Source organism: Schistocerca gregaria, chromosome 2, assembly GCF_023897955.1.
Source record: "Schistocerca gregaria isolate iqSchGreg1 chromosome 2, iqSchGreg1.2, whole genome shotgun sequence".
Lineage (NCBI taxonomy): Eukaryota > Metazoa > Arthropoda > Insecta > Orthoptera > Acrididae > Schistocerca > Schistocerca gregaria.
Genome location: NC_064921.1, coordinates 766220717 through 766237437, shown reverse-complemented (window position 1 = coordinate 766237437; position 16721 = coordinate 766220717). Strand labels below are relative to the sequence as shown.

The following is a 16721-nucleotide window of genomic DNA, read 5'->3' as shown; positions in this document are numbered from 1 at the left end:
AATTTACTTCCTGGGTTTTCATACAGAAAGCAATAATTTAATAAACTTAATGATCACTAACAAAACCACCACTAAACGAGATTATATACTGCTTGACAATTGCTAAGAAACAAAGACAGTTTTGGACAGTAATAATCGCAGACAGTGATGTATAAAATGAAATGCAGATCAAATGTAATAGAGGTGAAGTGGTATATTTATGGTGGAAAAATGGCACAGGTGTCACCACATGGGAAAGTAGGATAACAGAAATAAATAATGTTCATGTTTCAAACATAAAGATCAATATTGGAGTCTCAGTAAGGAAAATGCCCTCCTCAGACTCTACTACACATTTTGCATCTGTTAGTCATGCTGGTTCCATTATGATGGCAAGTTCTTGGAGGCTATTGTCTCACTCCTCTCTCAAGAGGTTTTCATTTTGTGTGTTGTTCAGGAAGGTCCAAGAGTATCCCATTCTATATGTTTAATATCTTCACTTTCCATTGTGTCAGACTCCTCATCAGTCGTGTGTAATCAGGAATTATTGCCCATAAATGGAAAGTTGGAATCTACAGCACCACTAAACAGATGGATATGATCCAGACTAATTTCCCTGCAATACTGCTTTGCTGTAGTGGTACTTTACACAAAGATGTGCAGCACTTTTGGCCATTGTGCATAACGCCTACCCACACCATAATCTCTCCCTCCCTCCCTCCCTCCCTCCCTCCCTCCCTCCCTCCACATTGAGGCCAGAATCACTTGCCACTGCGAAGTGAGATTTGTCAGAGGATGTCCCCCTGGACCACTGTTGTTGACCTCAAGCAACACACTTCCTACAGCAGTGAATTCCTCATCGACAATGGCACGGTTGAAATGGGGTGTATTTAACAGGCTTCGGAGTTCACAAACCAGCATGATTTAATTGCCATGATATGGTTCTGGCAAAGACATGTATACCAGTAACGGTTGCAAGGTCTACAGTGATATGTCTCCCACTAGGGTCAAGTATCGACCTGGTGTGTTTTTGTGTAGCATTTCACCTTCAGTGATCTTTTTATTGCAAGGTGACACTTTTTGACACACCCACTAGTGTGGCCACAGTAGCGACACTTTCATCATCTTTGATTGATCAACTGCTCATCCATGATTGTAAACACTCAAATGCTGTTTTACAGACATGTTGCCACACCACACGGAATGTGACACTAATTGGTTCCACAACAACCTTCGTCAAGGACCTTACTGCATGATCTGTTGACTGCACACAGGATGCTTATGCACAGGCTTTGCTGCAGTTAACACGTCCCCCCTCCACATGTCCTTTTACTATCATTGGTCAGATGTTCCGTAACAGTTGGTTCTTCTGTAGCAGTTGGCAGTTGTTCCTTAACAAGTGTCAGTTTTCTTAGCAGTTTTCAAGCAGTGTGTTACTGAAAGAACAGGGTTTCCAAATGGTCTCTATTTTCAGGGTGCCTCTGAATTTTTGTAAGAATTGAGATTTTTCATTGTTAGACAATGATTAAAGATGTGTGTAAATATAACCTCCTTTGTAGAAAATGGAATTAATCATTCCTATTCACCTATTATTTTCTTTGTTTATGGTAATTGAAATTTCAATAAAGATGTTATCTTGTAAAACTGGTAACATTAAATTTGTTGTTATACTTTACAGTATGGTTTGTACTCAGCATTTGTAGGCTGTTTTGTATATGCTGTATTTGGAAGTGTAAAGGACATCACTATCGGGCCTACTGCTCTGATGGCATTGATGACATATCAGCAGACATCAGACCTGAATGTTGATTTTGCCATCCTCTTATGTTTCTTTACTGGTTGTGTGCAGATGCTTATGAGTTTACTGCACTTAGGTAAGACTATTTTATTTGCTTGAAAAAAATAAGAAATTGCTGTTTTTCTTGTTCCTTTTAGATTAATAATTTTAATGTAAAGAAAATAATGTCTAATTATCAGTAAATAAGTTTTACATTATCACATATCTAAGAAAGATGATATGTTGAATGTGGAGAACTTATGTACTGAATTATGTGTTCAGAGAAATCTGTATCTTTATCTTGTGAGTGATAAAGAGGAGAATTTTTTATAAACTATTTTCCATTATATATGTAGAGGACTAAATCGTAATATTCTGAAATAACAAATTCACAGTAGTGTATGGAGTGACACTGGGTATGAGTATCAACTCATACAAACCATCATTCTTTTTCTTGCACTAATCATTCTCCTATATACTGCTTAGTGCCCAACCTGCCATCTTATTGTCATGATTTAGATATTTTTGATCTAACTTGCTATAGGAAAATGAAAGAATAGCAGCCCCATGGCTAATTCTTTGCTGCATCCTTTCCAAGCTTCACTAATATCTTTCCTCTGGTGTTCCACCCCGTATTCTTGTCAAATTCTGTTGTATGTCATATACAGATAGCATAGCCAGTTGCTGTTGAATATGCAACATGAACAAAATTATCATTTTACTGTATGTTCCTGAATTGAAATCATTTGTGACCATCCTATCTGCTGTAGACTGAACTGTGTGGCTGTGAGATACTCGTAACTAAAAGTAATGAAATCACATTTGTGCATATCATTGGAAATAGTATCAATCAGTTGATATGGGCCTTGGCGTTATGCATAAGTTAATAAATGTCAAGTTTCAATTTGCCCATTCCACAGTGGTTGTGGGACAGTCTGCAGCTGTGTCCATACAAGGTTATTTCATCTTGAGAATAAATATTGCTGTTACCAGTCAGTGTATGGAAAGGACAGATTGCTACTCACCATAAGGAAGAGATGGTGAGCCGCAAACAGGCACAACAGAAAGACCAGCCAAATGTCCTTCTCCTCAAGTAGGAAACACACACACATGACCATTCCTACTTAAGAAAAGGCCATTTGGCTGAAAGATCAAACACATAAGTCATTTTTTTTGTGTCTCACTGCCACTTAACATCTCCACTTTATGGTAGTAGCAGTCTTTCATTTTTCATAATATTGCTGTTCATCATCATCTCAGCCTTTTCCCATGTCATGTGGAGTCAGTGTTGCTTTGCTGGATCCTTCTCTTCCATAAATGCCTAACCACTGCTTCTTCTCCGAGCCGTCCTTTCTCCCTTAGGTCCCCTGCTATCTTATCTTTCCATCTCAGTTTCTGTCTTCCTCTTCTCCTTCACCCTTCGATTTCTGGGTCTTCAATTCTTCTCTCCATGTAGTACTCCCCTCTTCCCTGCACATGTCCATACCATCTTAGCCTACTTTCTTGGATCTTCTTCCCTATGGGCCCCACTTTCTCTGTTCCTCTGATGTACTTATTCCTTATTCTATACTTTCGTGTTACCCCATTCATCCACCTTAACGTACTCATTTCTGCCACTTCCATCTTTTTGTCTTGGGCTTTTGTAATTGACAAAGTTTCTGTGCTATATAGCATTGCAAACTTGTAAAGCTTTCCTTTCATTCTGCAGCTAACCTTATCACACAGTACTGTGCTCAGTTTCCTCCAGTTCATCCATCCACTATTTGTCGTGTGCTGTATTTCAGCCTCCAGTCCTCCATCACTTCGCACATAAGAGCCTAGGTATTTAAATTTCTTGACCAGTGTCAGTTGTTCTCCTTGCAGGTTAATATATAGATCTTTGGCATCCTTTATACACTCATGCTCTGTTTTCACCCTGCTAATTCTAATTATCCTTTCCTCTAGAGCTTTTCTCCGCTGTTCAAGTTGGTCTAGAAGTGCCTCCTTTGTGGGTTCACAGATTACATCATCGGCAAACATCATGCTCCAAGGTGCCTCTTTTTTCACATCTTTGACTAATACCTCATTGACAAGGTCAAGGAGATATGGGCTGAGAGCAGATCCCTGATGTACTCATACTCTAACTGGAAATGCCTTTGTTGCACCTGCACTGCTCCTGACTTCTGTCATTGCACCTTCATACATGTCTTCTGCCACCCTGATATATTTTTCTGGCAGGCATTTACTTCTCAGACATCTCAATATCTCTTGCCTCGGCACTTGGTTATATGCCTTCTCAAGATAGATAAAGGCCATATGCAGTTTGGCTTGTACGTCTCTGTGCCTCTCCATCAGTTGCCTTAGTGCAAATATTGTATCAGTTGTTCCTCTTCCCAGCATAAATCCAAACTGTTCCTCATGTACTTCAGTTCTAGATGCAACCTGTTCTCAATAATCCTTTCCCAGATCTTCATTGTGTGGGACATCAGTTTCATCCCTCTACAGTTGCCACAGTTTTGGATATCCCCTTGCCCCTTATATATGGGAACCAGTATACTGCTTCTCCATGCGTGCAGCATTCTTTCTCCTTTCCAGATCTTCTGCATTAGATTCCAGAGAATATCAGTTCCCTGTTCTCCTAGACTTTTCTATGCTTCTACTGGGATTTGGCCTGCCCTTAGGGCCTTCACACTTTTCACGTCCTTCAACGCGTGTTAGACTTCTTCCCTGCTTATGCTTTGGGTTCAATAAATATCAGGTTGTGAGAGCTGGATGAGCTGGGCCCTATAATTGTCAAATAAATCATATAGTAATTTTCTTTTACCAAAGTTAACACCCAATTGTCAGTACAGTTGCAGAGCACTATTAAGGGATGACAACGGAGGCAAATGGCATGTCTTTATGATCGTTTTGTCCCTACCACATACTGTCTCATAGCAGCTAACCACATAATACTGCAGTTGTCAGTACCGCATTTAACACATGTATGTCTTTGTGTTATTTCTGCTTTACTCCAAAGCTTCACATGATTACATCAGTGAAAGAAGAAAACCTACTTCAAACAACAGATAGGCAGAGTGGATGGCTGAACACTAGATGAATGTCCTTTAATCTGACTGTCTGATGTGTTTACACTAGTTCATGGATAATCGTAGGTGTATACATGTTTGGCATCAAACATTGAGACAACTGATCTGTTATCCTTGGTGTCCAAAATATCAGTTTGTGATGTTAGGTAGTTGGGAATATGTTAGCAGTACTTGAATGCTAGATCGATCTCACACTATCTCATTGCAGTAAGTATCCAATATTTTCACAAATAATGATGGCCACATTTAGAACAGTGCCTCTAGTTGGTGCATTTTTTCCTTGAGGAACTAGTTGTGCAGTCTCTGCCAGAAATAATGTACTGAAATTCTCTAAACTAATTTGTCTACCCTTTAGCTGTAATTTGAACATTTCCGTACTTGGATATTTTCTTAACAAATCTGGATATCTGGTTTTCCTGGCTGCTTCATGCAAAACTTTCTCACACTATACAGATTAGGGTATGTCCATTAAGTGAGGTTTTTTCCTTAAATTTTAGTACCCCTCCCCCTTTCTCCTTGCTGGGATTTGACAAGATGTGGTGGAACCCGCCCCCTCCCCCCTTACCCGAGATTTACCCTATAATTTTTAAATAATTTATTTGATATATTGATGTTTTTGATTCATACCACTAAAAATACTTATTAGTTTGCTTGGTATTAATTTTATAAAACAAAATTTTATCTGTTATGATATTGAATATTTACTGCCCTTTGGCAGCTTTCAAGAAAGTTTACTCAATTAAACTTGTTATAATGCATTTTAATGTGGTTATCATTTTCGCCTTTAATTTCACAGAATGAATGTAATTTGTAGATTTAGAAAGAGTATTAAACAGTATTTTTAGCATGTAATTTAAAAAATATTTTAAACACAGCACCCCAGAGTAGTATTCAGCTGAACAGACAGACAGAAAAAAGACTCCATGAAAGTAGTATTAATAATTTTGATAGTTCCCTAAAAAGTTGACCTTTTAGTTATATATTTTATACTTTAGATGCCACTGAACCTTTATTTACTTTGCAGATGAAAGACAACATTTTGTGAACTATAGGATTACGTAGCTTTTCAATCTCTTCATTTTAATGATCACTAAGAGAATTCTTGACAGTGACCTTCAGCTTAGCTTCCTTCCACTTCTTGCTTGTGTGTGTTTGTTTTAATTCATTGACATGCCACTTAAAATGTGCATTGTAAATGTTACGACACAAATTCATGTTGAACACAATAACATTGGGCTGTATATGTTTTAAAGAATACCATGACAGACTGACTGACACACATAGTGATTTCAGTCAGCATGGCAGTGAACTATCTGAATGAAATCTCTCACTTGTGCGGCACTTGTTTCAAATTGGGGAAACCCCAGCATGTACACGTGTAAAACGTTCAGTTCAGTTCTGCAATAAAGATTAATGGGCACTTCAATACTGTCTATGCACGGGATTAATTGCATAAAACAAAATGTTATTGGTTATAATAATGTATATTCTTTGAATTAAAAAGCTAAAATGAGATATTCATTGTCCCTTGCCCCCCCTCCCCAAGATTTTGCTGGACCCCCTCCTCGTTTTGAGCTCATGTAATTAATGGACCTACTCTTAAGTATATCATCATTATTCTTGTTTTAAGTAAAATTAATTACCTCTTTTGTTTAACAGGTGTGCTGATAGACTTCATTTCAATCCCTGTAACAGTTGGATTTACATCTGCAACTTCAGTAATCATTGCATGCTCACAGTTGAAAGGTCTACTTGGTCTGAAGTTCAAAGCGTCAGGTTTCATTCCCACTGTGAAAGCAGTAGCAATGCACATACATGAGACAAGGCTGTGGGACACAGTACTTGGTTTCACATGTATAGTCATCTTGTTAGGAATGAGAGTGAGTATAACTGGTCAGTAAATTGTAATATTTTGAATAAAAGAGCATACATCAACAAACCTCTTACTCATAACAGTTATTGGTCTCTCCTTATGTTTTCTCCATTTTTGACAAGTTAATAGTTTATTAAAAAGAAGTAAGAAATTAAACTTCAATCCAGTATTGCCTGATCATGTCTTTTGGAATGAAGCTGGACACATGTTAATAATGTCGGATAACTACTTAAGTTGTGGCTACCAGTGGTGCAAAAGGGAAGTGCATGGAGCAAGAGTTTCAGTACATTTAAATATTTGTTAAAGTGCTGCTGAATTGGTGAATTTATAGCAAAATGTGCCAGACTTAAAGAAACTATGCCCTGCAGAATAATTTGGGTATGAAAGTAGCTTTCTGCAGTGCTAGCTTGAAGGATTGAGTTTCAATATATCTGATGACATTGTAGATGGTTCACAATATAACTTCAGCTATTTTCGTTTAAGATATTTTTATTTCACTAATTTATTAATCATTGGCTGGGTGATGGTTGATGGGTGGTGATCGGAGCTTATGAGGAGGCTCCAGGTTGAGTGATTTCGTAATGATGGCTGGTGTTTTCCAACACCCATTGAGAGTGACTTCTAAAAGTCATCACGGGAAGTTGTGCCTGATGGAAGCACTTTTAGTGGAACAAGAAACAGCGAGTAAAAATGCCTACATCATGCTCCTGATTCTGACTAGCTGAAAGGCCTAAATGTTGAATAATTTTGTGTAGCAGTTTGGACCTTGTGAAACTGATGAGTTGGCCAGCAGTCCTCATGGGGTGCAGAAGTCAAGTGACCTCTCAGGTGGGTGTGGCATTTTTTTAGTGTATTTCAAAAGTTTGGGAAGCTGATTCTGTGTATTCAACTGAGTTATTTATTCCAATGTGCACAGACATGGATTCTGCGTTGACTCATTCCCGTTTTGTAAGTGAGTGTGCAGACATTCAGCAGCCAGAAATCTCAAATTAGTTTGTGCAGCCCAGTAGCTAGCTGGACAAGAAAATGAGATAGACTAGGCAAGATCTTCACTGAAACCAACAAATTTCATTTATTTCTATGCAAATTTGACTGTGGTGTTTCTGTGCGATGTTTTCCCTGTTGACTTTAAACTGTGCTGTTTTGTTGTCATGAAGTTTGTCAATGGAAATTGCTAGAATCAAGTTATCTACATCTACATCCATACTCCGCAAGCCACCTGACGGTGTGTGGCGGAGGGTACCTTGAGTACCTATATCGGTTCTCCCTTCTATTCCAGTCTCGTATTGTTCATGGAAAGAAAGATTGTCGGTATGCCTCTGTGTGGGCTCTAATCTCTCTGATTTTATCCTCATGGTCTCTTTGCAAGATATACGTAGGAGGGAGCAATATACTGCTCGATTTCTCGGTCAAAGTATGTTCTTGAAACTTCAACAAAAGCCCGTATCGAGCTGCTGAGCGTCTCTCTTGCAGAGTCTTCCACTGGAGTGTACCTATCATCTTCATAACACTTTCATGATTACTAAATTATTCTGTAATGAAGCGTTCTGTTCTCCGTTGGATCTTCTCTATCTCTTCTATCAACCCTATCTGGTACGGATCCTACACCGGTGAGCAGTATTCAAGCAGTGGCCAAACAAGTGTACTGTAACCTACTTCCTTTGTTTTCGGACTGCATTTCCTTAGGATTCTTGCAATGAATCTGTCTGGCATCTGCTTTACTGACAATTTTATATGGTTATTCCATTTTAAATCGCTCCCCTTCAGTACTCTGAAATATGCTTTTTGTCACTTTCGCTAAACAGAAAAATCATCTTACTTTTTTTAATATTTCTATTTATGGTTGAAATGACCGATGCTGTAACCAATTTATGATCGCTGATTCACTGTTCTGCGTCAACTGTTTCAAATAGTTTGGGTTTGATTGTCACTAGATGGTCTAATATGCTATTGCCACGAGTCACTTCTCTGTTTAACTGCTCAAGGTAGTTCTTAGATAATGCACTTAAAAAAATGTCACTGTATTCTTTGTCCCTGTCACCCTTATAAACTTTTGACTCTCCCAATCCATATCTTGTAAATTAAAATCTCCATCCAAAACTATAACATGGTCTACTGGAAATATTTTCCAAATTTTCCTTCAGGTGTTATACCACAACAACTGCTGAGCCAGGCGGCCTGTAGAGACATCCAGTTATCATGTTTGAGCCTGCTTTAACTGTGACCTTCACCCAAATTATTTCACATTTTGGATCTCCATCAATTTCCTTTGATACTATTCCACTTTTTATTCTTATAAACACGCCTCCCCCTTCACTGTCCAGCCTGTCTCTGTGGTATACAATCCAATCTGAGTATAGCATTTCTTTACTGTTTACATCTGGTTTCAGCCAACTTTCCATCCGTAGTACTATGTGGGCATTGTGACCGTTTATTAATGAGAGCAGTTTTGGGACCTTTCTATAGATGCTCCTGCAGTTTACTGTTACCACATTAATACTGTCACTCCCTGTTGCATTTTGCCTGTTGATACCTTGTGCATCTCTGGAGGTGTCTTGTTGGTCCTAAGGAGGGAATTCTCTAACCTAAAACACCCACATGTGCACGCCACACATACTCTGCTACCATTGTAGCCACTTCCTGCGTGTAGTGCATGCCTGATCTATTCAGGGGGACGCTACATTTCCCCACCCGATAGCGGGGGGTGAGAAATTTGCACCCCAGATCTTTCCAGAATCATCTGAGCCTCTGATTTAACCCTTCCACTCAGCTCCAAACCAGAGAACTCACGATCGGTTCTGGGAATGACACTACAAATAGGTAGCTCAGATTCCACCCTGTAAGCGAGGCTTTCTGCCTTCACCAACTCCGCCAACCGCCTGTATGAACTGAGGATGATCTCTGAACCCAGATGGCAGGAGTCATTGGTGCCAACATGGGCAACAATTTGCAGTCGGGTGCACCCAGTGCTCTCTGTCGCCACCGACAGGGCCTCCTCCACATCTTGGATGAGACCCCCGCCATGAAGACAGAGTGAACACTGGCCTTCTTCCCCGACCTTTCCACTATTTCCCTATGGGGCTCCATCACACGCCTAGCATTGGAGCTCCCAATTACTAATAAAACCCTCCCCCTGTGTGCCTGCTCGGATCTTGGTGAAGGAGTGGCCACATGCCCATTCACCAGTCTCCACATGGACGCTCCGCCTCATGTGACGCGAATGCCATTGAACCCACCACTCCCCTTGGGGAGAGGGTGGCCCAATTGTGCCCGGTACCTGTGAAGATGTCTTGACAGCAGGGACTATGGGTGAAGCATGTAACATCTAGTGTGTTCCATGTGACACACCAGACTCCCCACTGCCGCTACATTCCGAGGCAGTAACCCGAAGACAGCTGACTGCGGTCATCAGCACTTTCAGCTGTTCGCAAACAGTGGACTCCTGTGTCCATACACAGCAGTCACACATCCTATCCACCCCAAGAAATCAACAATTTACTGTAGAGAGTTAAGTAATCAACTTTTAACTAGACAGCTAATTCACTAAAGGCAGCTGATAGCTGACTAAACTGTGGTTACTAGACACTTCTTGTTGGAAACAATGAAAATAAGCACTAACTGTCTCTGGACTGTATTTAAAAAAAAAAAAAAACAGGAAATCTATGGAACACTATTACTAGTACTTAAAAATTAAAGCTTCCTAAAAGCAAAAACACACGTAAAAAGAAGTGACGAGTAAGAAAAACATAGTTAATACTTGAATTTACATAGCTTGCTGCACAGGACATGTGAAGCAGACGGCAGTTACGATGAGTTGGAGGTAGTGTCTTAAACAGCCACTAAAGAACACATTCCAGTGCAGCAATTGGATCTCTCACTCTTCCTGAGAGTGGTTAGCTATCTACAGAACTTTTAATTATTATCTCTGGTGAAGTGACATAATTAAATTCAGCAGTCTTATCTTTAGAAAAACAAACTAACATTTGTTTGGTTAGGATATACAGATTTACTAATTTTGCTTTGTGTATTAAAGAACTTAATGACTGGTTTTTTCAGTACGTCGTATCTACACTCCTGGAAATTGAAATAAGAACACCGTGAATTCATTGTCCCGGGAAGGGGAAACTTTATTGACACATTCCTGGGGTCAGATACATCACATGATCACACTGACAGAACCACAGGCACATAGACACAGGCAACAGAGCATGCACAATGTCGGCACTAGTACAGTGTATATCCACCTTTTGCAGCAATGCAGGCTGCTATTCTCCCATGGAGACAATCGTAGAGATGCTGGATGTAGTCCTGTGGAATGGCTTGCCATGCCATTTCCACCTGGCGCCTCAGTTGGACCAGCGTTTGTGCTGGACGTGCAGACCGCGTGAGACGACGCTTCATCCAGTCCCAACATGCTCAATGGGGGACAGATCCGGAGATCTTGCTGGCCAGGGTAGTTGATTTACGACTTCCAGAGCACGTTGGGTGGCACGGGATACATGCGGACGTGCATTGTCCTGTTGGAACAGCAAGTTCCCTTGCCGGTCTAGGAATGGTAGAACGATGGGTTCGATGACGGTTTGGATGTACCGTGCACTATTCAGTGTCCCCTCAACGATCACCAGAGGTGTAAGGCTAGTGTAGGAGATCGCTCCCCACACCATGATGCCGGGTGTTGGCCCTGTGTGCCTCGGTCGTATGCAGTCCTGATTGTGGCGCTCACCTGCACGCCGCCAGACACGCATACGACCATCATTGGCACCAAGGCAGAAGCGACTCTCATCGCTGAAGACGACACGTCTCCATTCGTCTCTTCATTAAAGTCCTGTCGCGACACCACTGGAGGCGGGCTGCATGATGTTGGGGCGTGAGCGGAAGACGGCCTAACGGTGTGCGGGACCGTAGCCCAGCTTCATGGAGACGGTTGCGAATGGTCCTCGCCGATACCCCAGGAGCAACAGCGTCCCTAATTTGCTGGGAAGTGGCGGTGCGGTCCCCTACGGCACTGCGTAGGATCCTACGGTCTTGGCGTGCATCCGTGCATCGCTGCGGTCCGGTCCCAGGTCGACGGGCATGTGCACCTTCCGCCGACCACTGGCGACAACATCGATTTACTGTGGAGACCTCACACCCCACGTGTTGAGAAATTCGGCGGTACGTCCACCCGGCCTCCCGCATGCCCACTATACGCCCTCGCTCAAAGTCCGTCAGCTGCACATACGATTCACGTCCACGCTGTCGCAGCATGCTACCAGTGTTAAAGACTGCGATGGAGCTCCGTATGCCACGGCAAACTGGCTGACACTGACGGCGGCGGTGCACAAATGCTGCGCAGCTAGCGCCATTCGACGGCTAACACCTCGGTTCCTGGTGTGTCCGCTGTGCCGTGCGTGTGATCATTTCTTGTACAGCCCTCTCGCAGTGTCCAGAGCAAGCATGGTGGGTCTGACACACCGGTGTCAATGTGTTCTTTTTTCCATTTCCAGGAGTGTATATTGGTTACAGCCTGAGGAAGGTCATTTGCAAACAGTGGCTGAAACTGCAATTGGAGGTTGTAACTCTGTACAATAATATCCATCCTGTGTTGTGTATTTACCATTATTGAGTCAGTGATCGTGCTACTTTGATCACCACTGCAGGGCAGTTTCTGCACAGAAGCTGTCGCCTGTATTTTTACACTTTACAATACAGCTGGTTTGAAAATGGACACATGTGTCTGAAACTAGTCACCACCAAGAAATTATAAAAAGAAAGAAAAAGATACATCTCAGTGCAATTTATGATGGAGCTACAACCATTTATTTCAATTATGAGACAAGCTCTGCACCTGTTTTTCACCTGCCCATGCTGCAAGTTCATAAAGTGGCTGAAATGTTGGAGAATTTTATTTATTTGTATTCTTCCCTATGAAATATGAATTTATTGAGTCTGATTTGCGATCTGGGTGCCAATTCATTACACTTTGATTTTGTTTTGTTTACGAATAAAAATTCCTAGAAAATGGTGGAGTCATTCTGAATACACCACAATGGCTAAAAGTGTCTAGAGCAATGAGGTCTGTAGAATCCAGTTGAGACCATCAGCAAGAATTGCTGTGCCTTGAGAACACCCGACTTTAACTCACTCATTGGAAACTCCTACCAAACTTGAGGTGCAACATAAATCAGGTTAACAGTGTTGTGTATTATCTCATTCCTCAAAACCCATCTCTCACAGAGGAAACCACTGCATTTTTCAGCATGCTACACAGCTGCTTCACTGTGTCTTCCATGTCATGAAGTAAATATGTTCTTGGTTTATGTCTCTAACTACGCTACTTCAAACACTGTATGCAAAGAAGCTTTATATCTCAAAAACAAATTCTGTGCACACACAGCCTTGGTCACAGCTATAAATAAATACCTCTGCAATGCTGGGTTTCTTAGCTAGTAAACACACTGAACAGAAAAGTCTAGTAATTTTCGGAAGAGCTACTATTCTTTCCCATTGAGACTGCCCGTTGAATTCAAGCATGTTAGTAAGTAGAAGGAGTGAAACCAACAAGAATTATCGTAGGGAACACCAAAGGAAGACTGAATAATGTGTGTAGAGCTCCAGCTAGATGATTGACTTTTCTCAGTTGTGTTAATTTTATCATATTGCAGTTTGTTTTGTATTAGTTTAAGTATATTAAATAGAAAGAATCTCATGAAAGTTATATAAAATTTCAGAAACTGAAAGATGTGAAACCAGGGCCAGCATGGGCAAATCGATCTATGTGGCTTTTGTCTACTGCTCGCAATGCTTTAGTAGTTCTACTGTGTTCAGCTCTAGCTTACATGTTGGTTTCTGATGATGGAACTGCACCTTTTCTGCTGACAGGTAAGTCATATTTTGTTATGCAACAGTTTAAAGTACTTTACATATAACAGACTATAGCCTTTTAACTGTGTGGACTGTGATACCCTCATTCAAAAGCTAAAATAATATAGACTAGTGGATACAGCATATTCATGATTTTTATCTTATATCCATGATAGAAAGCAGAGTGTATTAGTTCCACATCAATCTGACAGAAATAAGCACTCAGAATTTGAAGCAACCAGGCAGTGTTTTCTACACTGAGTCCTTCATTATTTCTGGTGTACACAAATGATCTTCTGCTTGATTTGTCACAAGATACAAATGTTGTCCTTATTACAGATAATGCAAGCATGTTGGTGGGAAATAGCAAACAGTATATTTATTATATTTATCTTTCACATTTAAATCCACAAACTATACAGAGACTCTGTTTGAAGAATGAAATACAAGAAGCGGACAGTGTTAGCATTTTGGGAGTACAGGTATGGTAGCTTACAACCTTAATTAAAAGACCCACATCCTAGAAGTACTGAACTGAGATATTTCATTTATATTTGCAGTGAATATGGTCACTGCCAGAAATGATTTAAAAATGAGAAAATTGATCACTGGTAGAGATGATTTAAAAATAAGAAAACTAGTTTATTCTGCATATATCTATTCATTGGTTAGTTTTGGCTTTTTTTTGGGAGGGGGGGGGGGGGTGTGACTCAGCTTACAGGGATAGTATTTTTAGAAGACAGAATTGTATTCTGTAAATTATATCAGGGTAAAATTAAAACTGCAGTTTAATCACAGAAAACATGACACAAGGAAATGTCCTTTGGATATACAACAGAACAGTCTAATCCTTCTTTTTCATTTTTTAATAGCAGTTCTATCACTTGACAAAAGCTTCAAATCACCAAATGTGCAAAAATAGTGCATTTTAATCTTAATACTTTTCACAGAGTTTTTTGAAATGGGAAATAGTGTAATAAGAATTATGTTTGTTGAGGACATGAGATGAAACACTGGTTCAGTATTTTATAACAGCAACAAAAGGCAATATTACATTTAGTATATGCTTATCACAAAATCTGTCATGTCCAGTGGCACTTGATACGAAACCACATTTTAACAGTGAGGATAAACTCGTAACTCATGAGATGACTGAGAGCATTCTGGTTGTTAAAAAATGTAACTAGTTTAGGTAGATCATGGCAAAATGTTTGCCAAACATTAGAGGCCATAAGTGATACCGGCATTCCGCCACAAATAAAATGTTGTCAGTTGAAGTGCAGTATCATACCACAAGTCATTACCGCTATGCAGTAATGGGTACTTTTAGCAAACTACAAAGCAATTTGACATGGAATAATGTCTCTTCGATGGCAAGTCAGTAAGAATGTCTTCTCAGTGATGTAGCTGAGGGAAGAATAGGAAATGAATATTAAATGACACTGAAGTCATTAAATGTGGAGCACTAACTCTTATTGTCCAATACTGCAGATGAGTCACTCAAGACCATGACAGACCAGCCATCACAGCATCTGCTTGAAGCCATATGGTGTGGTGAATAGAGATTTATTTGTCTTGTAAAATACACTTAATAATAATTAGATTCGGGTAGAGCAGACATGCCAAAAACTGGTAACATGATACACTTATGCAGAACTGTACTTAATGTACTGAAGCAGTATTCAATTTTTTTTTAATCCTGAGAATGAACTGTTAGATTTACGTAATAAGGCTGATGATCAATGACATACTGCTTAAATTATCAGCTAATTCTCCGTCAGCTATCACTGAGTGTCAGAATATTGTGTAAATTCTTTTTCAATAGATTTAGCTTAATGTTTAGATTGTTATTCTCTTAGGCTTCTGAAGAATGAAATTTATATCTGAAAACAAAGATGATGTAACTTACCAAATGAAAGCATTGGTATGTTGATAGACACACAAAAATCAAGCTTTTGCAACCCACGGTTGCTTCATCAGGAAAGAGGGAAGGAGAGGGAAAGACGAAAGGATGTGGGTTTTAAGGGAGAGAGTAAGTAGTCATTCCAATCCCGGGAGCGGAAAGACTTCCCTTAGGGGGAAAAAGGACAGGTATACATATGCACGCGCACGCGTCCTTATTTTGTGTACTATGTGGATGATTGAAATAATTTTTCGTGAAGAAGTCGTGTTTTCAGTATAAAAGGATTTATTATCTCATGGATGTTTAGGGATGAAACTGAGTTTTAGATGACAAGTAATATGATGCCTCATACAGTCATAGTAGTGATTTTAAGAGCTTTGGCAAGGTATTGTATAGGCATTTATGATTATATTTCCAAATTAGTTTTGTCTTGTTGGAAAATTCTCAACAAAACTCCACACATTCAGCAGGTGACACAATGATGTAGTTGTGATATCTGTGTTATTATGTGACACTGTCGACAGTTACCTTAAACAGTGTTAGTAGATACATTTCTGATATTGTGCATTTTGGTTTCCTCAAGAGATACAGAACCCGTGAAAGACTGGAACATACATTTTAGTGTGCTGCCGTCAGATTAACTTGGTATCAATGAAAAAGCCCAGAAGCTTAACAGCTGTTGTGTCATCTGGTGCTTCAGTATCAGTGAGACTGCATAATATCCTCTGTGTTTGTCTTCATTAATTGTCATCTTGTTCATGATAGATCAAGTCTTGGCCTCATCAATTAGGACTTGTGCTTGTTGAACAGGCTGAACTACAGTCTCCACTTCCGAGAACAAAGTTTATTATCTGCGAACTGCTAGGCTCCCTAAGTGTTTGTTTTTTAATAATTTTATTATGTCTTTTATATGCAATCTCTTCCACATTACCATGATGCATTTATTTCCAAATTTCACAACAACTGCAGGATCTGCTCCAAAGTCAGGAATTTCACCTACTCTGCTTAGCACTATTTTTATAAAATATTCATTTAATTCATCTGGTCTGCAAGAATTAGAAACAGAGGTGGGCTTTTGCTTGTTCATTAACCATCTCCCTTGCTGCTTTTCAAGGTCTCTGAGCTCTTTCATTAAACATGGCATTGTTTTACTTCTTTTCTTTCTCTACTTCTTTTCTGTAAATCCTTTTGGGCTGTAAATAATTGCAGTATAGTCTATCCTTAATGCAAATATTTTTTAGCTTCTTTACTAGTTAGACACTGCATTTTATTTTAGCT

The 16721-nt window shown here is 39.9% G+C and overlaps 1 protein-coding gene across 1 annotated transcript in view; it reads left to right on the top strand.

The window, feature by feature from the left end:
- Positions 1-16721, top strand: part of LOC126334989 (sodium-independent sulfate anion transporter-like) — a 129181-nt gene that overhangs the window by 78661 nt on the left and 33799 nt on the right. The window contains exons 3-5 of the mRNA XM_049997800.1: positions 1658-1853; positions 6484-6704; positions 13408-13558. Coding sequence (XP_049853757.1) covers positions 1658-1853; positions 6484-6704; positions 13408-13558 — 568 coding nt within the window. The remainder of the gene's footprint in view (positions 1-1657; positions 1854-6483; positions 6705-13407; positions 13559-16721) is intronic.